The sequence below is a fragment of the Vespula vulgaris genome, chromosome 1 (genome assembly GCF_905475345.1).
Source record: "Vespula vulgaris chromosome 1, iyVesVulg1.1, whole genome shotgun sequence".
NCBI lineage: Eukaryota > Metazoa > Arthropoda > Insecta > Hymenoptera > Vespidae > Vespula > Vespula vulgaris.
The window spans coordinates 398,507-424,152 of NC_066586.1; the positions used below are offsets into that span (position 1 = coordinate 398,507).

At 47.4% G+C, this 25,646-nt stretch overlaps 1 protein-coding gene across 1 annotated transcript in view; it reads right to left on the reverse strand.

The window, feature by feature from the left end:
- LOC127071953 (RNA-binding protein MEX3D) overlaps nucleotides 1-23,570 on the reverse strand; it is a 64,659-nt gene extending 41,089 nt beyond the window's left edge. Inside the window, exon 1 of the mRNA XM_051011835.1 lies at nucleotides 21,863-23,570. Within this exon, the coding sequence (XP_050867792.1) occupies nucleotides 21,863-22,163 (301 nt within the window). The 5' untranslated portion in view covers nucleotides 22,164-23,570. The remainder of the gene's footprint in view (nucleotides 1-21,862) is intronic.
- Between the last annotated feature and the right edge of the window lie 2,076 nt (nucleotides 23,571-25,646).

Below are 25,646 nucleotides of genomic sequence, written 5' to 3' on the forward strand. Positions count from 1 at the left end.
TCTTACTCTCTCACACTGTTCTGCTCTCACCTCAAAGAAAAGGGAAACGTGGGAAAGGGGAGAGAAGAGGAGAGGTCTCCTCGGCTCGAGGTATTGACCTAACAATGAATCATCCGAAGAGCATCGATCGTTGATTATTATACGATATACCGTACCTACACCACTTATTCGTATCGTAAAATATTCGAGCCCTTAGCCGATTTTTTCTTTTCGTGAAATTTTAAAATCAACGGATGAACGAGAGAGAGAGAGAGAGAGAGAGCGTCGCGTTGAGATAGAAACGCGAGTCGAATAATATTCTAAATCGTTACAGTGTATAATACGAAGATCGTCGACGTAGTCGCGCATACGCGTACGCGAGAAAGTTTGTCGGTATTAGTAGACACTGTCTCTTCCACGATATGACATCATTCGATGCATCGTCGAAGAATACATTAAGAGGTCAATGAATCGAGAGTATTACCTGTTTGCTAGTAACAAAGCTTACCTTTTTTACGCGACGTATTTATACGAATACGTATAAAATATCGATTATATCGAAACTAATCTTATCCGAAAAATCAAATTCGGATTTCGTTGACGAAGAGTACATGACCCTCTAGTGGGCGATCACAGATTACGTATTTTATCGAAATAAATAAATGCGAGCGTCGAGCCAGATTCGCTTCGAAAGTGCCTTCTCAAAAGGTACACGTAATGTAGAACACACGTACGTACACGTTCTTTGCGTGTTAATCGCAATACCGCGCGATTAGCGACAATCGGTCGTCGGCTCGTCGACGATCAATAATTAATTGACGATTACGCGCGCGCTACGAAGAATCGCGAGTTCGATATATTGTACGCGAGAACTCCCGCTATCTCCCGTACGATAAACGGTGACGCGGTGTTTTCATTGTTCTTCCATTCACTCCTTCCATTCTTCTACGTACGTACGTACGTACACGCATGCACGCACATACGACGGACGATACGCGTGCATCTCGGAGAGAAATATATACGAGTTCGCCGAAATTTCGCGATTCTAGAATCTCGATAGATACTTTTTATTTCGTCCTCTGCGTTCGATCGATAGAAATTGGCGATGACGTCGTCGAACACACCCCAAGTTCGTTCGTTGATGAGTTGACGAGAAATGACGCTTCCATCGGATAATTTCAAATTCCGTAGAACAAAAGGATAGGTCGAAAAAAGAAATGAAAGAAAGGAGAGAAGAGGCAGGTGCCTATAGGCGCGATACTCGACGCAGCAGGTCGGTTGCACGGGGTCACCGGAACGAAACTCGTAGATTTTCAACGAGGGCGTATCAACATTTGCACAGCTGTCGGTCGCGAGTTTTTTTCAAGAAGAGAGCTTTAAACTACTACGCGGAGGAGTCATGTATACCGCTAACCTCGACATGCTCTGGCCTGGAGGCTGCTCTCCTTTTCTTTTTTCTCTTACAGTATCCGGCACGAGTGAGACCACTAGAGAAAGAGAAAGAAAGACAGAAAGAGAGAATATGAGAGAGCTTTCTCGCTCTCTCATCCCCTCGGAACGTGCGTACCGATCGATATTAGGTGGTGCATGCTACTCGTGGCGTCGTGCCACAACGTTGGCTTTGGAAAAGATTAGAAAAGCCGGCAGCCACGCCAATGGTTTCCATGGGAACCTTCTTCAGGGACAGCAGCCGGCGTGTTTCGGGGTTCCGGACCCGAAGTCGTGCCATTTATTCCATTTCCAAAAGAATCGTTCGAGGCGGAGAAGGACGAATATAGAAGAAACGAATTTCCACGATCGGAGGGAGCTAAGCACGAATAGGAGAGCCGTGTCCCTTCTTTTCTAACCTACATACGTTCACCGTCAAAAGAGAAAGAACTGCGCGTCTGTATTCGTATCCGTGTCCCGTAGGTATCTCCATGTACATTCGTGAAAATCGTCTGGGCGTTATTAAATTCCACCATTGTATATCCATCGGTGCATCGAAATATTTTTTTTTAAGCGTTACTCGATGGTTCATATTTTAAAACTCAATCGGAAAGAGATCGATATGCTCGTTAAGTGTATTTTCATTAAAATGCACATTGTGTACCTATGTATTTCATTTCTAAATATAGCGTTCGAGAGTTTCAAACGGAAACGATACGGTATTGTTTTGATTTATATAATATATATATATATATATATATATATATATATATATATATATATATACATACACACGCTTATTACAGAGGAAAATCTTTCTCAATTTTTCGCGTTAAAACTAGCACGAACTAAAAGATGGTATAAGACGTTTTCGAAAAGAGGGCAGCATTTTCTCGAAGCGTCGAGTGGAAGCACTCTCTTCGTCCTCAAATATTTTTTCTATAGGTGTAACGGTAGCGAAGAAGGGGATGGTCGAGTACCTGAAAAGGGAGAGAGAGAGAAGCTATCTCGTGCTTCTTGGGCCGAGATTTCCAAGGCTCGGTTCGACCAATTTTCGTTTGTCGACGATGGCCCGACGAGAAAGTATTTGTATACTTGAATTGTGTGGGCGGAAACGAATGCAAGAGAGAAAGAGAAAGATGAAAGGCAAAGTAGACGCTTGCGACAAAGAAGAAGAACAGACGGCTCGTGAAAATTCAGGCCGAGTAAATCCTTCGACTCGCTAGAAAATTTTCCGCGTGGTTTATGCAAAAAGTGGTAAGTTTGTAAATTCGTGGAAAAGGAAAAGGAAGAAAGGGAGGAAGAAAATGAAAAGAAAAAAAAGAGAGAAAGAAGAAAACGAGTGAAATTCTTTTTGAAAGGAAACTTCTTAAAGAGAGGATAAACGTCGGATTAAGTCCCTTCTTACGTTCTCCCAAACGACCTGTGCACCGTTAACGGTTCAAACGTATACCTGCATAGGGTACTACCTACTTTTCCTTCGGAGAAAACCTAGAGGGAAAAGGAAATGGAAAAATAATTCGTTCCGAATATTCCAAGGTTTCTCGACGGTATACACAATGGGTAGCTTGGCGACCCAACCGGAAAGCAACGACTGCAACAACTCCGACAGCTGCAATAAACGGATGTTTTCAAGAGCCGCCGTCGTTCGGGTTTCATTTCTTTTCTCGCATTTCCTCAAAGCCTCTACTCATAAATCGACGTAAAAGTAAAATTACGAATCGACTCTCGGCTGGAACTTGGGAAACGACGTTTTTCGAGAGGAAAAAGAACTCGAGGTGTATTTCGAGAAATTTTATCGTCGAAATTGTTTTATTCGCTTCCGAAGATAAATGCGGGCTACTTCGAAACGGGACGATCTCGGAAGGCAAAGTAGACAAAGGAGACGGCCGAAGTTGACTGCAATATCGCGAAAGTGCGCACGGTGGCGAGACGTCTTGCAGACGGAACCTTGAAGTACTTTGTCCTTGAATTCCTTGCGAAAGACCCAGTGAACCTCGCGCGTGAAATCCAAACGCGTTAAGCGTTCTTTTTTCCGTAGAGGATCGGGCGATCGATTCGTTTTATGAAAAAAAAAAAAAAATTAAAAATATATGCGTGTGTGTATAAGCAAGGAGCGAGTCGATAATCACGTATCGATTATAGGAAAGTATCTTTCGTGGAAACGCTTTGATCAAATGGGTAGACTTTGTAAAAAGGAAGACAAGACAAATGCAGATTTCCGCGAATAGGCGACGATATACGTTCTACGATCTACGGGCAAAACGATGGGTGCTCCTCTTTACGTTGACACTATGTATTATCTCTATATTTACATTGCAACTATCGATTCTTGGCTCGCAACTTAAGCGAACCGTGCAGTCGCGTAAAGCCGATCGATAGTTTATCTATGACGATATACCCCGCAAAACCACGCTATATATTCGTACGTATCTACATACGTCTCTAAATGTACACAGTATAGCTCTATATGTCTATTCCCACGGTGACGCTTGTATCACGAATCGTATAATTTCTCCAGAAAAAAACAGTAAATAAATAAATAAATAAATAAATACAACGTTTATTAATTACGAGTCCTACGATACGTCTGTCGATAAGAGAAACGTTGTTTGCTTTATCACGAGATAAATTTATCTATGACCTATGACGATCGTACGTAATAACCCAATAAAAAGCGATTCTTTAATTTTTCCAAACCTATTGGCCGAGGTCGTTCAACGCGGTCTTAACCCAATTTCACTTCCGTCTCGACCAAATGACATTTCGAAGCTACGACGAGAGATTAATCCGATTCGGTTCCGACGACAAAAACATATTATCCGATCTTTTCTAGGAAGAACGGATAAAGAGATAAAAGAACAAAAGGAAAGTTTGTAAATTTTATCTGTTGGACCACCGGAGAGAATATTCCAACGAAATCTTCGTCTCCTGGGGAGGAAGACTCGGTTGAAGGACCAAGTGGAAGTAAATAGATCGTCCAAGAATACCAAGCGAGAGGAGGTGAGGCAGGAGGAAGAGAAGATGGAGAAGGTGGGGAGTGTCGCAGCCTCCCGCAAAATTCGTCGCGAGATCTCGCCGTGCGATTCGTGTGAGAAGTGAAGAGAGTCTCGAAGGAGTTTCGAGAAGCAGCTCGAATGTACTCTCTCGATCGCTAAATTCGCTTCCAATTCGATTCCATCTACGTATTAACTCGATAGAGGCGGATTAATAAATACGAAAAGTACGTTCTAGAAAGTGTTGTAGGAACGTTTGAAAACAGAGACGAATTTCTCGCACAGAGTTACGAGTTTATTTGTACAAAGTCTTGCTGTATGTTCGTTGCACGATGTTACACAATCCAATGCCGGCAGCCTGCCGGCGCCCATTTATGTGTCGCGATCGGCCCACGTAACGATTACTAATATCCAACATCCGATTTCTAATTCCTAATCGCTTGTCCGTCGCGAATCGATTTCTAACCAAACGCTGCTTGTACGAAGTTAATTCAAAACCACTAACGAGAATTAACGTTGGCAGTAGGACCGACGAGAGGGTTGAAAACAAACTGGAGCAACGTTTGAGTATCGTAGAGTCTTGGAGCATAATCGAGAGAATGGCGATTCGCTCCGATTCTTTTAAAAAATCATTCTTCCAATTGTTCGATCGGAAATTTCATCGACCTTTCTTCGTAATTATCTCGCCTAATATTTCTGCAAATACTCGCGTACCAATTTATACACACACACATATATGTATGTATGTACGTACGTATACGCGAATACGCGCAGCTATGTGTAAAATCAACGACGCGTCGTCTTATGAAAATAGAGAGGTTTTCGATTTCTTTCAATATAATATTATATAGCGTATTTACGGATACGATATTCCGATCTGGATGTGAAACTGTGTCGGCATGTCCTACGTCACCGATCTTTACTTTGCGTTCATTCGTAAAAAGGATTACCTTTTACGGATTCTGCAAATATATCTACGTATTTCGAAGAGGTCAAAGGTTATCGAACGCAGACGTTAAGTCGCCGATGGTGCAGGTGCCATCGAGCTCGAGAGAATTCGCGAGGAATCTTCGAAGGACGGAGACGATCGAAGAAGAGGTTGGAATAGAATGAAAAGAGACTCGGGAGAGACAAAGAAAGAGAATCGCGTTCCGCGAAACGCATCCTTCTTTCTCTTTCTCCGTCGTTTATTCTCCTGCGTGATCCTGGCAGTGTACACGGGTCAAAGATGCAACGACGATTCGCAAATTCGAGAAAGCGAAGAAAGGAATGATCCGAGAGTGGAACGAGGAGAGAAAACAGCTTCTTCTTCTTCTTCTTCTTCTTCGTCGTCGTCGTCGTCGTCGTCGTCTTCGTCTTCGTCGTTTGCTCGAACGAACGTCGAGAGGGTATGCTCCGCATTTTTGTCTCCCACACGAGCCAATCCGGGTTCTTCTTCTTCTTCTTCTTCGTCGTAGTTTGCCGTCTTGGTCTTGTTCTTCTTCGTCGTCGACTGCTCCTTCTCTTTCTCTTTCTCTCTTTGTATCTCTCTCTTTCTCTGTTCCACTGGCTCGAGAGACTACCAAAGGCTACGAAGAAGAAGAGAACGACGAAAGGCGTGCGCTCTACGGGAGAGAGAGAAGATTCCAGTGGTAGAAGGGCCGTTCTGCCCTGCACATCCCACCCGTGGTTTCCGCCGGCCTTGGAGCCACTGAACCACTCCGTGGTTCAACGATTCGATGCAGCAGAGGTGCTCAACCAAATCTCAAACAACACCTCTCTCTCTCTCTCTCCCTCTCTTGAGAGAGAGAAAGAGACGAAAGCACGAAAAAGAAAAGCGATACCCGCTCTCTTCCTCTCTCCCCGTGATAAGGGCCCTTCTTATTTGACAGAGATAAGAACGCGAGACGCAGTCCGACTTTGGCTCCGTTCCTTGGGCCCCGAAGACAACGACGACAAAGCGGCCAGTTTTGTACCACCCACGTACCACGCGAGTAACCACGAAAGACAACCGAGGTAAGGTGCTGTAAATCGTTGGAAAAAAGTTTGTCGGTCGTCATTTTTCCAGGTAGATGACGTCGTCGATAATAAAAGACAAATGGCGCTTTCGAGCGAGTCGAAGGAAGTTTCTGAGAAAAATCGAGATGCGAAGGAATCGACGAACGTCGAAAGAAACGGACGAGTAATTAGGAATTCGAGACACGATCGGACACCTTCCGTTCCATCGTCGAACGGGCAATGAACGATTCTCTTAGCGAATACGCCACCCAATTTTTTCCCTTACTTTCTAAGCCTCTCCAGTCATCGGCAGGAAGTAGTATAGTCTCGACGAACGACGCCTCGACTCATCGCGGAGATCTCGGGCCGCGATACGCGTGCAAACGCTCCTACTACCAGGGGCCCGGACCTACCTAAGACCCTTTTCTTTCTCTCTCTCTCTCTCTCTCTATCTCGCGTACGCTTTACGCATCCGAGAAAACTAGAAAAATAGACGGCAAAAATAGGAAATCTTGTCAAAATAAACTCGTCGAGTCGTCCGGACGGTTTCGATCGGTCGGTAGACCTTTCGCGTTTTTCGATATCCTCTCACAGTCGAAATAAGAAAAAGGTAAAAATGGTATATCTCGTAAAAGCATCGCGAGCAATCGTGCGACTTTGCGAATTTAATTTAACGTCGAATTATTCATAAACCCTCCTACCTTGGCGTTTTACCGTAAATTACACCGACCCTCGTCTTTTCTCCACATCCCGGCGCGTAATTGCCCGTACCTTCCCCCCATCCACTCTTCTCTCGATTATATATCGCTCGCTGCATCTCGATAATAAAAACGACTACACCTTCCGTGTCGAACCTTATTCCACGTTAAGTCGAGCACGAGAGAAACGACCGAACGACACGACCCACTTTTTACTGGGGAAACTCTATCGAGAATTTACTTGTTTCCTATGCGAGAAAATAAAGACGATCGAGACGCGTTCGAACGTCTAGAGAAAATTGAAATATCGTTATCGAGCCGGCCGATTATCTTATATCCATGGTAGAAATCGATCGGTACTCGGCGGCGTTCGAAAGGAACGAAAAACGAGCGAGGTCGATCGCTTCCCATGATAAGAGCACTTTAAAACAATTAATACTTTATGCGCTGTAAACGCGAATAAAATCGCACCTGTTTGGTATAAACGGCTTCGCCGAATAAACTTTACGAGGAACGGATTAAGCCTTACGAGACAGCCAATAAATTCCAGCACCATTTTGTCTTTCCTACGACGAAGGAATCGTCGGGTTCTCGACGCCAAACCGATCTCCCATCTACTTTGAAAAATCGAGCCAGACGATTCCACCGTAGATTTTCTCTCTCTCTAAAGTACATTCTAAACATAAAATTATATTAAACGAAATACCCTCGACGCCGTAAATCTTCGAGGATGTCGAGGCTAATGGCCTAAAGGGACGAGGAAGAGAACGACGACGAGTCGAAGCAAATCTTTCGCGAGGCAACAGCGGGAGCCGTGAACGTTTCGCGTTTTACAGGGCTTCCTAATGGATCGATGATTCCCTCCTAGAGATAGAAAGATAGAAAGAGAGAGAGAGAGAGAGAGAAAGAATATTTCCAATGGTAGGTAGGTACTAGGTGCAAGAGATGCCATTATCTTTAGACGTAACCGCTCTCGTGGTACCAACGAAGAGTAAGACGAGAAAGTACGTTGGTAAATCTTCGTGAAACGCAGGTATACTCTTAGGATCGGGGTCAAATCTATAAGGACAAGGGTCCGATAGACCCTTGTCAAGGAATGATCCTGTAAATTGCCGACTAGTCGAAAAGGAAGATCGTATTCTATGCGAAGAACTCTATAAAACTCCGATGAGTCCTCTTTCCTTCTTTTCTCTTTTACTTTCATACCTGAGGATAGACCAACGCTTTCTCTTTCGAATGACCGTCCACGCAAAATCGTCGTTGCGAAGATAACAACGGAGAAACGATTAGAAAGTGAAAATGAAATAATACTACTGATAGACGTGAATAATAACGGACATAAGCGCGTACAACTAGATTTATAAAGTTGTAGGTAATGAAACGAGGGGAGGAGAGAGAGAGAGAGAGAGAGGGAGAGGCGGGAGGAGGAAGAGAGAACGAAGATATTCTAAATTACGATCCGATGAATCGTTGAAAAGGAGTTAACACGTGGCACGCGTCGATACCTAGCGGATGAAACTGGAAGGAAGAAAAGAAAAAAAAAAAGGAAAAGAAACCGAGAAGAAGATGGTAGTGGTAGTAGTAAAACGAAACTCGTTTAATTATAGACAAGCACCTGTCCCGCAGGACGCAGACGTCGTCTCCGGCCACCTTGCAAGCTCGTCGCCTTAACTCGCCCAATTAACGGCGAATACTTTTCCCCTTCTCTCCGTCTCTTATCTTGGGCGTACTATTATGTCGACAACGTTCATGGCCAGCTCCCTTCTATCGGGCATGGCGTGTCCGATAGACACGAAGAAGCGCGTCGAGAGCGTTCTCGCGCGCAGGTGCGTGTCCCCGAAGGCGTTGGACCAAAGTCCGTGCGATGCACCTGCGATCGGCCTGTGAGGGAGGAGGAGCGGGCAGGAGGGAGGGAGGGGGGAGGAGGAGGCCGACGACTCTGTCCACGGCCCAGAGAAAGAAAGAGAGAGGAGATGAGAAAAAGCGAAAAGATGCAGACACAAATAAATTGCAAAAACGTAATAATAGTGAGAAGGTGAAGGAGAAAAGGAGAGAAAGAGATAGAGAGAGAGAGAGAGAGAGATGCCGAGGGTCTTTGGCTGAGGAAAGAGAAGCGCGCTTTGTCTCAAGGCGAGCTGCTCTCCTTCGAGGAGAGACGGCGGTGGCGGTGGCGGCGGCGGCAGCGGCGGTGGCGGCGGCAGCGGCAGCGGCAGCGGCGGCTCTTCAAAAGACCGAACAAAGGAACGGACACGCACGAGGCCCGCGAACCAGGCCCACGGACGAAAGAAAGAGACGATGGGACCTTTACGATCGAAGGTTGAGAACACTGTACGTGAGAGTCCGCTCGTCTCGCAAATTTCTCCTTCTTTCTCCTCTTCTTTCGCGTCTAGTCTCGTAGTCTCCTCGGTTGCATTGTTTGCTAATCGTCGCGTATCGACAAGATTCTTTGAGCGATATCTCGAAGCGTAAACGTGTGAAAAAGATGGAGAAGCCTTGGGAAAATTATTTGTATCGAATACGACGACGGAGTAATAATACTGATCTCGATGATTTTCGTTCGTTCGTCCGATTGTTCCTTTTCGAACGTTTCGACGACGGATATCTAATTATTTTCAGACGTTAAAAAATTCAATCGACCGTAGAGAAGAAAAGAGCTACACGGTGGATCGATCATCCTCGCTAATCACGTTCGACCGGCGCCGGACTCCTTTGTTTACGAGAATCGCAAGGAAGATGGCACGGCTCGCGGCATGCTAAGGCTAGCAATCACGTATCGGAATGCGAAGCATTGAACTATGAAAGAAAAGAAGAGGAGAGAGGCAGGGAGGAGGACACGTAGAAAGCAAAGTTCTCGCGTTCGTTTTCCTCGCTCGCGGTATCTTCGACTCGATTAACTATTATCGCGATTAATTGACCAAATGCAATGACATTTTTCGCCGTTCTCTCTTTCCTACGATTTGAAGGAAAGCTGCTAGCGTCCCACCGCCGAGAGAATACGAGTCGAGGTCTATCGATCGATCGGCCTATATAAAAAAAAAAAAGAGAATAAAAAGAGAAAATAAGATTTATCATTTCCGGCGGGTTCTTTCGGGGGTCTTCATAGTCGTCGAGGACGTTGCTGCTTCGAGTGAAATTCGAAGAAAGAGTGCCGACCTTCTCGCGATATTCTATGGATCGTCACGTAATCGTCGTTCCTCTCTTCGGTCGGACTAACTTTTCGAGCAAGTATAAAAAAAAGTCAAATCAATGGTGGATCGAAGATAGCAAGGCAGTGGCGTAACCCGCAACACGTCGTCGTCCTCTTAATGTCTCTTTCAACGTCACCTCTTAGTGTCTCGCTAACGATTAGCGACGAATCGAGGTTAGCTCGCGCCTTCCTCCTTCGAGCCAGGCCAACTCCTCCTCCTCCTCTTTTCGACGAGATACATACCACCGCGTGCATTGCCGGTTCGTTAACGAGCAAGGCGAACGAGATTTCATCCCGAGAGACCTCGAAATGCGAACAACGAGAAGAGCATGGAAAGAAGAAAGAAAAAGAGAGAAAAAAAGAAAAGCGTTTTGTTCGAGTAAGGTCGATTCTCTCTCTCTCTCTCTCTCGACGAAGCGCCGCTCGATCGCTATCCGCGCTCTTCCTCTTCTCGAAACGGCGCGGTAACTTCTTTAATTAAGTAAAAGAAGGGTAATCCGCGTGCTCGCGACAAAGGAAAGTCGAGGGAAGAAAAGGGTATCGGAAAAAGCGAAAGAAATGGGTCATCGAAGGAGATTTCGCGTCGAAATTAGCCCGCTCGAGAGCTCGTTAAAGAGAAATAAGCGTAATAAGATGGGCGAGAGAGCAGGAGCATGCCGTCATCGCTTTCCCTTTCCGCGGCTTTTGCGATTGTGTAATCTCCTCCTCCTCCTTCCCTTGTGTCTGCTGCCCTCTCCTCTCTCCTCGAGCTCCTCCTTCGACTCTCTTCTCGGCAGCAGGCGCAACCTTCGAGAGCACGTGCCGCACACGAGAGAAACAATTTCTTTTTTCTCACGGCGCTGCGGTACACCTTTCGGCGCGAAGGAACACCTTGGCTCGTCCCGGCTATCCGAAAAACGTGCCACGCGTTCCACGTTCTTTCGAACGGCGCGCGATCTTAACGAGGATTAATCGACCAGATAAACCCTTCTGTTCCCCTCTACTTCACCATTTTTATCCTTTTCCTTCTTCTTCTTCTTCGTCTTTCCCCTTCCTCTTCTCCGGTATGCCGCACCACCGACCTTGCTCGGTTTTTCAATTACTCGGGAGAGAGTGAGAAAAGAGATTGCTTTGGTAACCTAAGTGTACATCGATTTACTTACTACCTTGAAAATATACGTTTCTTTCGAAAGGGGAATATCGGATAACGACGTGACTTCGATAACGATAATCTGTGTTATTCTTAAGAGATGGGAGAAAGAGCAAGGGAGAGAGAGAGAGATGGAAAGCACGTGTCCCTGATCGCAGCACGATTTCGATAAACCGGTACGGAGCAAAGGAGGTTCGTGACACGGTGTCCTTCTTCGAGATCGAGAGTGAATCGAAGCACGGCCGGAGCACTCGGAGAGGACGAGTGGCCCGAACTGGCTTTGTTTAATGCCCTGGAAACCCAAACCGCGTATATACCCGGGTATCCTTTCTATATACATCTGTACGTACGTACACGTTCATCCTTTTCAACTAATTATTGCTCCAAACAAATTTTATCCGAACAAAGGGTAATGTTTTATAGAGCGATAGTATTCTTTTTCCTTTTGTTTTTCGAACAAAAGTTTTCTAAAAATTGAAAGAGATTAAAGAAAAGGAAGGAATGTTTCGCGACAGGAATTCTCTCTCTCTCTTTTCCCACCCACATATACACACGTACACGACTAGCACGAAAGGCGTGTACACGGACGTAAACGAGAAGACGTAGCGAACATTTTGTAGCTTCTCGAAACCTATATGTATGCGTGAGCACACGCTACGACCAGCGAAAGGACGAGGTTCTCTCTCTCTCTCTCTCTCTCTTTCTCATTCGTTCTCTTTTTCTCATCCTCAGAGAACGAGTAAAAGTAGTAATAGTAGTAGTAGTAGTGTAGTAGTAGTAGTAGTAGTAGTAGAATAGTGTAGTAGTAGCAGCAGCAGCAGCAGCAGCAGTAATACGATGCTGGTGGTGGTAGTAGAAGCAGTAGTAATAGCAGGCAGTCTTGAATCTTGACCTAGGACACGCACCGCCGACTACGTCACAGTTCGACGTACTACGAAAGCACTATTACGTGCACTCCGCGTTCTTTACTGCGGATACAAAGGTCGAACAGGATCGAACCTTTCGAGCCCTTTGACTTTTTCTCACCAAACTATCAATTCTGTTTCTTTTTCTTTTTTCTTTTTTTTCTATCGAAGGAAACTCATTACGATCCAATTTCTTTATCGCCGTCTATCTATTATTCTATTTAAAATAATAATTAGATATCGTGAATTATACGACGGAAAGGTTTTGTTGGAAAAACGTAAAAGAAAGAAAAAAAGTCTGGGAGTTTGTGGTTTCTCGAAAAAGAAAGAGAAGCGAAGAAAAGCGAATAACTTCCTCCGGGGCTCCGGCGTGGACGGAAGTGCCACGTCGGGTGCATTGTTGCGAGTCGAGCGCGCACGGAGCCGGCGCGGATCGGCCAAATGGAGCGAAAGAGAGTCACCGGTGGGAGAAAAAGCCCGCACACGAACTCTCCTCTTTTATACGTCTTTATACGTACGTACGTACATACATACATACATACATACATACAGACAGATAGACATATATACATGCATTATATATATATATATATATATATATATCACAGACGCATAAGCGTAGGTGCATACTACGTATCCAGCGCTCGCCCGCACGCTCCAACGTAGTTACGTGAGAGAGCGTGTAGGTGGTCGGACTCGCGGACCACTTCCTCTCGGCTCGTGCGGTCTTCGAATAATCGGATACTCTCGCTTGGGAGAACTATCGATGAGAAAACACACCCTTCTTTCCTTTAATCAATTTAAAGGAGAAAATCGAATGTTTTAAACGAGATCTCGTACGAGCACTTTAACCAAAATAATGATTACAATTTTTTAACGACTAGTCATGGATTAGCGATTAATTATACTCCGTTTCGAAAGTAAGCTTCTCGAAGGCACGTTTTCAGCGTAACTATCGAATAAGAAAGTGACTAGATTCTATACGCGGTATAGATAAACCGGTTCGAATGGAACTATCGGTCTTAAGAAGCAGCAGCTCAGAAAATTCACGCCTATCGCGCGAATCGTTCGATGAAAATCACCGTCGAGTCCCCGTCGATCTTTCGCCGGAAGTAATCGATTTTCCTTCGATGAGGGATCATTTCTCTCCCGAGTCGACTTTTATAAATGGGATAGTCCCGTTTCCGAGGCTCGAAGGAAAGGAGAATCGATGCTTTTAACACACCTACGTTCTCTTCTCTACATCGAGGAGTATAATCTGCGTATGAATTTCGAGGACGAAAGAGCACGCGGCGGTATCGATCCGTTCATAAAAGTCGAGGACAAGCCGAGGGTATCTGGATTTCTACGATATACATTCGAAAGAAATCGAGTAAGGACGGGACGACCTCGATAACGTTCGTGTTATCGACATTGTTTAAATACGATTTTTCGATATATAAACGTTAAATCTTCAATATTTTCGGATACAATAATGGATCCAATTACGAAATTATTATATATCGGTCAGGAAGACGAACTCTCCGGATAGTGCCTGTATTATCACGCAAAGATGCATCCGAGTGAGAAGAATAAAAAAGGGAGGAGATGGTGGGAGAAAAAGGACGGAGGTCTGACAAAGGAAAGGAAGAGGAGGTGGAAAAGAGAAACAGAGCGAGAGAACGCGGAGGGAAGAAGAGGACGAGGAGGTTGATCGGACCCTTTGCACGCGTTCACCTACACACACGACACACGTGCATACTCCACTTGGCTCGTTCTCGGTGCGTGAGTACTCGCGTCGTTTTCTACCTCCCTTCCTCCCCCTCTCTATCTCTCTCTCTCTCTCTCTCTCTCTCTCTCTCTCTCTCTCTCTCGGATATTCGATATCCTCTCGCGTGTTTCGCAGAGAGAGAGAGAGAGAGAGAGAGAGAGAGAGAGAGAGGGAGGGAAAGGAGGGACATACACGACACACACGCAAAAGTAGACGCACGTACGATGTATGCAACAAACAAAGACGTTTCCCACTTCCGATGGGCCTCGCGAGCCACTCGAGCGTCCCTATCCGGACGAAATTCTATCTTATCCTGTCTCGCGTGATCTATCGAACCACCCGTTGAACCAAAGGCCACGCGGCCCAAACACTCTCCGATAACTCGAGTCCCGTGAAAAGATTAAGAACGGCCTCTACCTCCCGCGGTGGACCGATGCCAAGATTTGCGACAGAATTTAATCCCCATCCCTCCGTGTGCCGGTTCTTCTTAATTATCCCTAATGTTAAAAGAAGAAGAAGAAGAAGAAAAGAGAGATTGCAGAGGGTCCTAAATAAGTTTCTCGGCTTCCTCTCTTTTTCATCGACTCGGATTTACTTTAGGGATTAAAGGCGAGATCGTTTGTGCTTAATAAGCAGGTCGGTCGGTAAGAAGAAAGGATACAAATCGTCGACGATTATTACGCTTCCACCCTGGTAAGAAGGGTGATCACCGGTGACGAAGATCGCAGAAGAATCGCCCTCGTTCGCTGTTTTTTTCCACGAAGAAGCGATGATAGTGGGTGAAGATCGATCGCGCTCTCTCTCTCTCTCTCTCTCTCTCTCTCTCTCGCGCGCGCATCTCTCGCTTACATCTTCCTCGCTGGTTAATCGAAGAAGACGAGTATTAATAATACTCGCGCTCGCCTGACCTACGTCGAAGTTTAACGGCCGTATCGGCGGATGTCATTTGAATGAGAATGTAATAAAATTCGCGTGCAGCATAATTTCATTCAAGGTCGTCGCGCTCTGCCTGCAAGCAGATGCAAAAGCGACCGATTTAACGTCATTTATTTGGTTTCCTTAGATCCCGTCACAGCGGACGTCATTATTTTCCCAGAAACGAGAATATCGAACGGATCTTGATTCTAAATATCGATACCTTTTGATCCTAAGTTATCCGACTATACTTTGATCGATCACTTTTTCAAATGCACCGAACGGACGTCACCGATGACGTCAAGTGCAGACGCAAAAAAGAATGCAGCGGAGAAGAACGAGCAAGGAGAGGAAGCGTACGAAAAAGGAGAGATACCTTGAAAAGGATCCCACGATTCGCGTCTCGTAGTCGAAAGGATTTTTCGAGCGCTCGCCGGTGGAGCCCTCGAGAAAAAGGCGGCTTATCGCGATCTCGAAGGAAAGGGCGGTTCGAGAGGCGAGCGACCTCCTCGCTTTCTCTCTCTCTCTCTCTCTCTCTCTGGCTCCTTCTCTCTCTCTCTCTCGAGGGTAGTCCCGTGCACATGGCAGACAGAATAAATAAAAAAGAAGAAAAACCGCTCGTTTCGAGCAACGCGCGCTGTAAACATCTGCTAGGCGGGGGGCTCTCGTTCGCCTTTCGACAGTGTTTCTCATTCGAATTTAGGAGAGAAGATATTCGGTGTTTGGCTCTCTCAACCGGTGGTTTTATCATCGACGTCTCTCTATTGGACGTGCGCGTACAAACGACGTATCTTCTTTCTACCTTACTCCACTTTATTTTTCTCTTTTTTCTCGCTCCTCCTCGGAGCAGAGGGTCGGGCGTTGATCGAGTTTCGAGCATGAGAACGGAAAGAGAGGCCCGGTGTGGGTAGGCAGCTGCTTCGGAGGCCAACAAAGGCATCGGCAACCACCGCACTACCGTCGCTGCCAGCAATTTCTCGACCCCCTCTCTGCCACCACCTCTTATTCGATCTCTCTCTCTCTCTCTCATTTCCTTCTCGAAAAATACGGTAGTAGTCGAAATCGTTCCTCTTCAAAGCCGATAGATCACCTTGGCCAACGAGCGTTTACGATACTTTTACGATCGGAAAAATATCGATACATCGATGAGTCACGAGGAATCGCCTAACGAGCGACGCTTCTTTCCCGAGAAGCGATCGAGATTAATCCGGAGAATACGCGCGAGAGACGCGAGAGACACGGGGTCCTCCTCTTTCGCTTCGAGAGAAAGCGCGCCAAGTTTCGACATCGTCGTCCGCAAAATCGAAGGCTCGTCGTAAACGCACGTACCCGTATGTAGGTACGTATATAGAAAACAAGGCGTACGTACGACCGACGCCTTTTGCCGGCTTTCCAACGTCGTCGGTCTTTCTCTCGACAGCCGACAAAAGGAGGCCCGTTTCCACGACACCGGAAGTTCTTCGTTTCGTGGTCGATCTTGCGGTCGAGAAGAAGCGACCGTTCCGAAACTACAATGGCGAGTTCGTCCAGAAACGTCTCTTTGCATCGTACATGTGTACGATGCACGTACGTACGTAAGTTCGATCTAATAGCGCGACGAGACCAGCTCGGAATCACTATAAATGCGCGAGGAGGGGAAGCGAAGGGTCGCTCGACGAGAGTCCATCTGTCGAGCAAATGCCAGGTGATCGAGATACGAGAGAACTCGACGTTCCAATTAAATACTATTTTTACTGCTTATCGTCTTTACTCGATTATCCGTTCGAGAATCGTATCGAGATCGTCAAGGAGAAAAAGAGAAATTCGTACGCCGGCATATGCCGCATTTTATCGCGATTTTCGACGAATAGAAAAAGTAGCGCTCGAGAATCGAGAGTTTCAATTTTCTTGGACGAAAGATTCCGCAGTTTGGGAGAGGCAAAGGGAGGGGAAAAGTTTCATAGGGCGCTCCACGAAGGCCGAACGCCTTGACCTCGTATACGCTAGTCGTAAAAGATCCGTAAAGGAAGAGGAGGAGTAGAACGGTCTCTCTTTTCTTTTCTGCTTTTCACGGAGTCGCGTTAACGACGACGAAGGGTCGCCGTGGGTCCGTTGACACGCTCTCTTTCGCTCTTTCTCTTCTATAGAGGAACGACATACATCCTTCGTTTCTATGCTGGAAATAGAACGGTCAACCTTACCGAGAGATACGACGACGAGGCGAATACTGTATTCCTCCTTTACTTTGTTCGTGCTCTATCCGTTGCCTTTTCCGACAGAGTTACATGGTCGACTTCGATCGCAACCGTAAGATCGTAATTCGTGGAAGTTATAATTACGAAGCAATTTTTTTATTCCCCCTCGCAAATCGGTCCCTCGAAGAGTCACGCGGTGCACGAGCTAACGACCTGGATAACCAGCCGTGATGTTTCCAAAGTAACGTCATCGTCGAGCACGACGCGACGAACGCGCGAGGCGACGAGAGTCCGTCGACGGAGGCGTTCATTACAGCTTCCGGTCCACGAGACCGAGAGAGAGCGAGCGAGCGAGCGAGCGAGAGAGAGAGAGAGAGAGAGAGAGAGAGAGAGAGTAGAGCGACACACTCCTTCTCTCTCTCGCTCCGCTAGATACTACTATACGAGATACGAGTCGGAGCAAGACAGAGAGAACGATCGAGCGAAAATGCTTAACAAATAGCTACATCCTCATAATGGAACGGCGTATCAAACTCATTAGACGTCGTTATTGGATCGACGCGGTCGCGTTCAAGAGAAAATTGTCATCTTCTCGCGCTCGATCGAACTTCCGAGAGAAAGAAAGACGCACGGAGATGCAAAAGCAAAGTACAAAGCAAAGAGAGAGAGAGAGAGAGAGAGAGAGATATGCAACTATAGCCACATATACGAGTACAAGTCGGAGCCGCTATTCGGCCACGCGAGTCCATGGACTCTCGAGTTATGGGAATGATTCATGGCTAGGTATGTTAAACTGGTTTCGAGGCGGCCAGAATGCGCGCGCTCGCGCGCGACTGAATGAGAAAAAAGCTCGCGTCCCGATCTACGAGACACAATACGCCGCGCCGTTCGAAAGATAGAGAGAGAGAGAGAGAGAGAGAGAGAGAGAGAGAGAGAGAAAACGGGCTTCGGTGCGCGTTGCGCATGCAAATGCGCAACCCCGGTTTCCTCTCCCGGCGCTGACGCGAGAAGGGTGCTCTCTGTTGCGCGCGCGCGCCTCTACGGCCAGCTGAGAAAGTTCGTTCTTTCCGGAAGGTACGTTAACCGGTTGTTAGAAAAAGGAGGAGAAGCAGAAAGCGAGCGGCGTGCGATACGAAGAAGAATCTTTAACGCGTACCAATGCGTTTCGAAACGTCTCCGGAAGAATAAAATACTTAAGGTTCGAAATTTGCATCGATTCCTAACAGCGACATTCAAAGCGTTGCTTTCGTTAAATGTTAGAGTTTAGACGTCGAGGTAAGACAACGTAATCGTTCAAGAGGAATCCGCTCGGTCCTCGAACGGACGAATCTTTCGAGAGCCGTGGCGCACGGTGCATCTTCGTGACGCGTAATCGTCCCGAAATAAAAGGAAGACGTCGTGAGAGAGAGAGAGAGGAGAGAGAGAGAGAGAGAGACGGAGACGATCTTCGCGTTCCACACTCTCGCTACGTAGCGTCGTAAGTCCCCTTCTTTCCCTCCGTCTCGCTCGCGTGATTCGGTCGCACGACCGTGGCAGTGACTCTCAACTCACGGTACCGAGAGAAAGAGAGAGCGGTACAAAGAGCCAAGGGAGAACGGAAGGGACGATAAGCACGTACGCGAATCGCAACGAGGCCTGAATTTAAAGCGCGATCGGCATGACACCGTTCCTACTGCCTGCTACGACGATCCACGACGATGTTATTGCACGCTCGATATTAGCACTCCCCGCGTGTAACCTACGCCGCTTCCTCCTACGTTCGAGCGAGCTTTCGCTTCGTCGTTCGTTCGCTTTTTCATCCTCGGACGTCGTTCTTCTCGCCGATTGATAATTTCAACGATACGTCTATCGCGCGATCGCTGATCGATCGAAACGGTGACACCTCCTCGTACATACGCGTTGGATAGATAAATTCGTCTTTTCCTTCTTTCAAACGTTCGCGAAAGAAAATAAAGAAAATCAAAGGCGCAGCGCGGCACGAACTCCGATAAACGCATCGCGTCGAGCGATACGATTTAAATCGTCCGTGACGACGGCTCTTGAAACGGTTTCTATCGGCGTGTAGTCGTACGTAGAGTCGATCGATCGTCGGCACGCGCGATCGGCTTCGGGCTTTCTAGTAGAACTAGACACCCGTCTGTTCTAATCGCGAGTATACACGAGTCGTATAAATCGCGTTACGCTCGTCCCTTCTCCCATTTCCTTTTCCGTCCTGGAACGATAGGACGGAGCAAGACGTCTCGGAGTAAACGGAATCGATCGATCGCTCGACCGTATCTACGATAAACCGAGAAAACCCAAAGGTCGAAAAGTTCGTTTTCATTGAAGAAGTTCTCAACGTACCGTTTCAAGATTTCACAACATCGATCGTCCTCGACGATCCTTTCGAAGGACAAACACGGCGCGGTAACGATCGTACGCTCGAAATAAAAGGGAAAATAATTTCAAACTCGGATTCGAACTCGATATCTTACAGCTCGCTTCGCTTACTCGTTCGAACGATCCGAGAGGGCAGGCCGGCCTCTTTCCTCGATGCATTTTGCCCACGGTGTCTTTATCGCTTTTTCCTTTTTCTTTCGAGCAAAACGCTCCGCGCCGAGACCGTCGAACGTGTTTCGCAAAATATCGCAAGATCGTAAATTCACGGCGAGCGAGAGAGCCATTGCTTTGATTCTATCGATACTTCCGCTTCGTTTGCGCCTACGCGTCGTAAGAGAGAGAAAGTATGATAAAAACCTGCGGAGAGACGATCGTAGGCAGTCGATATTTTCGTTATAAATGACGAAAAGAGAGACGGAGACAGGGACAGGGAGAGAAGGAGAAACGATCCGATAAAGATGCTTTAAATCGTCTCGCCAGAGTACATACGTATGTAGTCACGTAGTATCTATGTATAAACGGTTATGTACGATCCGAACAAAGCGCACCTACACCTGGCACCTTTCTCGGAAGCGGCCTTGGGGAAAGACCGTAGGGTAGAGACAGGACACCACCGGTCGATGAACGAAGGATAAAGAGAGAGAGAGAGAGAGAAAGAGAAAGAAGAGAGCGTCGCGTAGCGGAGAGCTGCTCGCGAACCTGAAATATCCTGAAACGGATCGGAGAAGAAGAGAGGTAAAGTCGGCAACGCCGAGCAAAAGCATTGCCACCGAGCTGCGTCAAGGCTACTGCCTGAGACTCTCTATCTCTCTCTTTCGGACGCGTCGTCGGACGTCGCGGACGCAGAACACGAGACTTCTTTATTTATGAGACGCGCGAGCAATGTGTATCGTTCGAGGCTACGATCGAGACGTAAAAGCGAGATAAACGATAAAGAATAAAGAAGAATGATAGAGCGAGCGAGCGAGCGAGAGAGAGAGAGAGAGAGAGAGAGACATGCACAATCGACAAAGAGAAAGAATCGAAACGAAAGGATCGACGATTCGTCGTCTTATTCGAAGGTCGAGAGAGACGATCCGCGACCTACGACAGGGCGAAGCGAGTGAAGGTTGTACGTGAACGCGCACGCGCGCGCGCGCGTGCACCTTCGCCATGCACTCTCTTTTTTCTTTCTTTTTCTTTCTAAAACGATCATCCTTTCCCACGATATCTTACCTAGAGTGAAATTTTCGTCTCTCGAAGCCTCGAGTTTAAAGTTTAAAACGCGCGCGCGCGAAAGAGAGAGAGAGAGAGAGAGAGAGGAACAGCACGACCTAGGACAAAGTTAAAGAGAGAGAAGGTTGGGAAGCTCTCCCTCTCTCTCTCTCTCGAGGAGAACGAGGGAATTTCGCTCGTTCGAACGTAAATTGGCTTTAATCGGCGACGTTTACTCGGTATCGAGTTTCCCGCGGTGCGTTGCGTTCTAGCGCGCGTACCACACTACGACGACTCCTCGTGGCCAATGAACCGTCGTCCATGGCGCATCGCGTCGCATATATCGACGTGCAGCCACATTTTCCGTTTCCCTTTTCCATATTCCCTTTTTTCCTTCGTCTTCCGACTTCATTTCTCGACTACAACGAAAACGACTCTAGGGAACGGGAGCGTCGAATTTTGTCAGCTCTACTTTCATTTAGGATTACTCCTTTTAATTTTCTCTTCGAGCCTAAATGGACTTTTCCAGCTACGAAAACAATGTTTCAAAATCGCTTCGAAATGGCGAGGAGTCGTGACGGTTTCGCTAATGGTCGATTGTAAAAATAGTACCGAGTTATTGCTTCTCACGCTTCGTTTATCGTCGCGGTATACACCGCGAAATAATGCGAAGGAAAGAAGAGAAAGAAAGAATAAAAGAAAGAGAGAGAAAGAGAGATAGCGATAAGGGACGACGTTCGACGACGCAAACGCAAATTCACGACGCGGTGTGCAAAGTGCATACGTACAATAATATGTAACATGATTTTCTAGCATTTCTACTTTTCTTCTCCTTTTTGAGAACAATTTCGAGCGGGAGAAGAAAATGAAGGGCGGATTAAACGTGCGCGCGCACTAGACAACGAGAGAGAGAGAGGAAATAACATCCAATCGAGCGTACGCTTTCGTTATTCGACAAACGGAGCTCTGTTCTCGGTTATCGCCGATACAGAATATATCGGATAGGACGAGGATACGGCAAGCGACTGGGAAAAAGAGTTCCATCGCGAGGATATAAGAGTTTGCGAGGAAGCGGAACGTCGGGCGAAGAAAATAAAAAAGAAGGAAGAAGCGCGATAGAATCGAAAAGAAATCATCGAGAGTACGCTCACCTTGTCGGCCGACGATCTCGGCCACGTGCTCGCTACTGGGCACCGGCACGCACTCGGTCATGTTCTGGCTCTTTTTGGAGCGGGCTTCCTCGAAGACGCTGCTAGGTGCCGTCTGCAGAGGATCGGGATCGGCGTTGGTACCGGGTACGGTGGTGGTTCCGCTACCGGGACATCCGGGCGTGCCTTCGAGCCCGAGCATCGAGAGCTCGAAGGCGAGCTGAAGGGCTCGTTGTTCCTCGATCGAGCCGGCACCTCCGCCATTCGTACAGCGATCCATCTCGCTGAACAGACTCGTCGGCATTTTCAAATCTCTTTGTTTCCTCTTAATTTCCCTGTTTACTTTCTTCCCTTAACGTCTCTCACGCCTATGTCCGATTTTATTTTCTACGTGCTCACCTCGATGCGCGCACCAACACACCACTTTCCTCGGATCTTGAGAACGGCTCCCCTGGTCCGTCCAATCGAAACGTTCGTCGTTCGCGTTCACTCGACACGAGATTTGAAAACGGTTTCGCGCGCGTACTCCGAAAGAGAGGAAGCAAAGGGAAAAGCAGCGATGCACCGTACAAAAATAACGAGCGTCGTCGTCGTCGTAGTCGGGCTAGTCTGTCTTCCCTCCCTTCTTTTCCTTGCCTTTCTCCGCTCTTCTCTTCCGTTCGCTATCACCGCGCTCCGTCCGACTCTCCCTCTATCTATCTTTCTTTCTCTCCCTCTCTCTCTCTCTCTCCCCCCGTTCGTTTCTCGTTCGTTCGTAACGAGAAGTTACTTTTTACTCCGATCAACGCACTAAAAACAGCAGCACGGGCGAGTAGGAATGGCTCGTGATACTCGAACGATTCACCGTGCGACCGTTCCAAAAGATAGGGAAAAATGTTCGTTCGCGTTCTCGGCTGCAACTACCGGTCGTCCTCGTCGTCCTCGTCGTCGTCGTGTGCGCAACGCGCCTTCGATATTCGTTCGTTCGTTTATCCTTTTTCTTCTTTACGTGTTCGCGTAACGTCTTTCTCCTCGTCGCATCGAAATCGTTCGTATGTCGTATGACGATGATTATCGGCGCGTTTCTAGCAAAGCGTGCGTTCCTCTATCTCTTTCCTCCTCCTTTTAACGACCGCGAAACGTAGAAGCTGACTCGAATCGTACGAGAGCGTCGTCGCGCGACTGAAGCACACTACTGACAAACAAGACCGAGAGACGCGCTCTCTGTCTCTCTCCCTCCGTCTACACGCACGCCTTTCTTCTTTCTCCCTCTTTCCGACGAAGCCGGCCGTGCTTCTTTCTCCTTCCTACTGCTATCGGCCCACCAAAGCAGCACTCTCGTACTCTTCTCTCTCTCTTTCTTTCTTTCTTTCTCTCGCTCTCTCGCTCTCGATCTCGCTCCGCGGTCTTTCCTCTCGAAGGCAAGCGCGTGCAACTACCCTCTCGCTCGTGTTAGCACTGCGACTGACTGCGACGTACTGCGACTGCGGATGCCGAAGCCGGCGCGTCGCCATGTGCCGGACGCCGGTTTTGAACGCACCCGATTGGCTGGCACGGTCACGTGGTCCCGACGCCGTTCCCCTCCGAGCTCTCGCCCGTAGCCTCGCCGGCAACCTCGCCGCCAACCTCGCCGCCGGCCGGCCCCGTTCGGCCACCTTCGCGTTCCTTCGTGTTTCCTCGTCAACCTCCGGTGGCCGCGTGCGCCGACGGCGCGCTGTGCTGCCTCCTATGTTCCTCTCTTTCTTCTTCTTCTTCCTCCTCCTCCTCCTCCTTCTCCTTCTCCTCCTCCTCCTCCTCCTCCTCCTCCTCCTCCTCCTCCTCTTCTTCTTCTTCTTCTTCCTCTTCCTCTTCCTCCTCCTCCTGCTCCTCCTCCTCTTCTTCTTCTTCTACTTCTACTTCTTCCTCCCTCCGACACTCGCTTCGCCCAACGATGTTCGCGAAGTTTCCCTACTCTCGTCGCCAAACACCCCCGCCGCACTCGGCACTGCCACCTCGTCGATGTCTCGTCGCGCCACGCCGACTATTCTCTTCCGGAGCGACGAACCCCCGCAACTCGTCGTGATACCCTTCGATCGCACCACCAACGAATATGATCTTCAACGATTCGATTTGACTAACGAAACTCGAGCGAACTCTGCGAACCAAGCCTTTTTCCTCTTTTTATCCTTGCGAATTCTCCCTTTCGCAACCCCCGCGAGCCACGCAAAGATCCAACTCGCGTGCTATCGTCGACGAGGAGGGAAATGCAACAGGAAGGAAATTTACGACTCCGTAGGAATAATAGCGATGCATCGTTGAGGTCGTAAAGCTTGCTCGCATCGTTCGTGCCTCCTATCAAGCCATAAATTAAACGCAACGTCGAGCGTACCCCAAAGGAAAGCTCTGCCGGATATCAAGAGGAGCGCGAGCTCTCGCTCCGTTAATTATTTCTTTCTCGAATCATTTTTCTCTCTTTCCAACGGGAGTCGCTACCGCTTCTTTGTCTCTCGCGTCCGTTTTCTCGTTCCGAGATAAAAAGAAAAGCGAGATTATAACGATGATTCGATAAGTCGACGACAAGTTTTCAGCGTCGTGTAAAGCGTTGACAAATTTGCGGTGGAAATTCTCTCTCTTCTGGAATAGTAGCCCTAACTCGGAGCAAAGTTAATGGAATTACTTCGATTCGTGGTTAACGGACGAAGGAGTAAAACGAGAACTCGAAATCGTCCGACGATTCGACCGAGTTAAGTTTCATCGATCCATCGTCGTTTAATTCGACGTCGGTATCTTCCTTACCTTCGTAAAAAACGCATAAATTAAGGTAGAAGAGTTCGATGAGATAATTCGACTAGAAGCTAATACGTTCCTTTTCGTGTTATTTTTAGGAACGTAGATAGTCGTGGAAAAATACGCGAAGGCGTATACCTGCGATCCAGCCTTCTCTCGAGTCGCCAGTTCGACCAGGCAACAACACCTGTTCGGCTAGCGGTTTTGTTAAGTAAGAGAAAACTGAGAATTTGGCTAAAACGATGCAGAGAAAAGGACGATGGACCTTGAACCAAGGTGCAAGCCGTGTCTCATTGTTCTCTGCCGACGACCCTTCGTTTTCTCTTCTATTCTCTTTTCTTTTCGTACGGTCGCTCGTTCGTTCAGCCTTCGACTTTTCCCTGAAACCAACGGCTTTTATCTCTCCTAGGTAGAACCGTTCCTTTTCTCCCCGGGCTAAAAGACTCTTATTTTGATGAGAAACGTATTTGCATCGAGTCGAGATGAAAATCGATAACCCGTGGCTCGCACGTTCGCGTATACGCGAGCGGGACGAGAGCGTCTCTCGTAAGCGAAATTATTTCGCGAATAAATAAATCCGCGGCCGATCGTTGAAAATTCGATGAAATTAATCCAACAACGTTGTCGGCAGCCACGACAAACGCATTATAGGGCAACGTTCGAAAATTGGAGCGGGCATCGATTCGCGCTGCTTCGCGCTTTGTGATTTCTCGAAAACGCGTGACGCTAATACGGGAGCGAATCATCGCGTTAGATATTTATCGGAGAGATATTCGATTACTTTTACGTATCCGTGGCAATACATGGGATTTATGGTTTCGCATCGGTTTACATAAATTTCATGAAAATATTCAATATTTATGGTATCATCGCGTTGGCGTCAGGCAAAACTACGATCGCGCGACGAGCAAGCTTCCCCGTCGTCCCGTATTTCGCGAATCTCTTTTCGACTTTCCATTCCATAACGACTCTTGTTCGATCCTTTGGAAACGGAACGTACCTATCGTTCGTGAACGAGACAACACGTTCGAAGGAATTATGG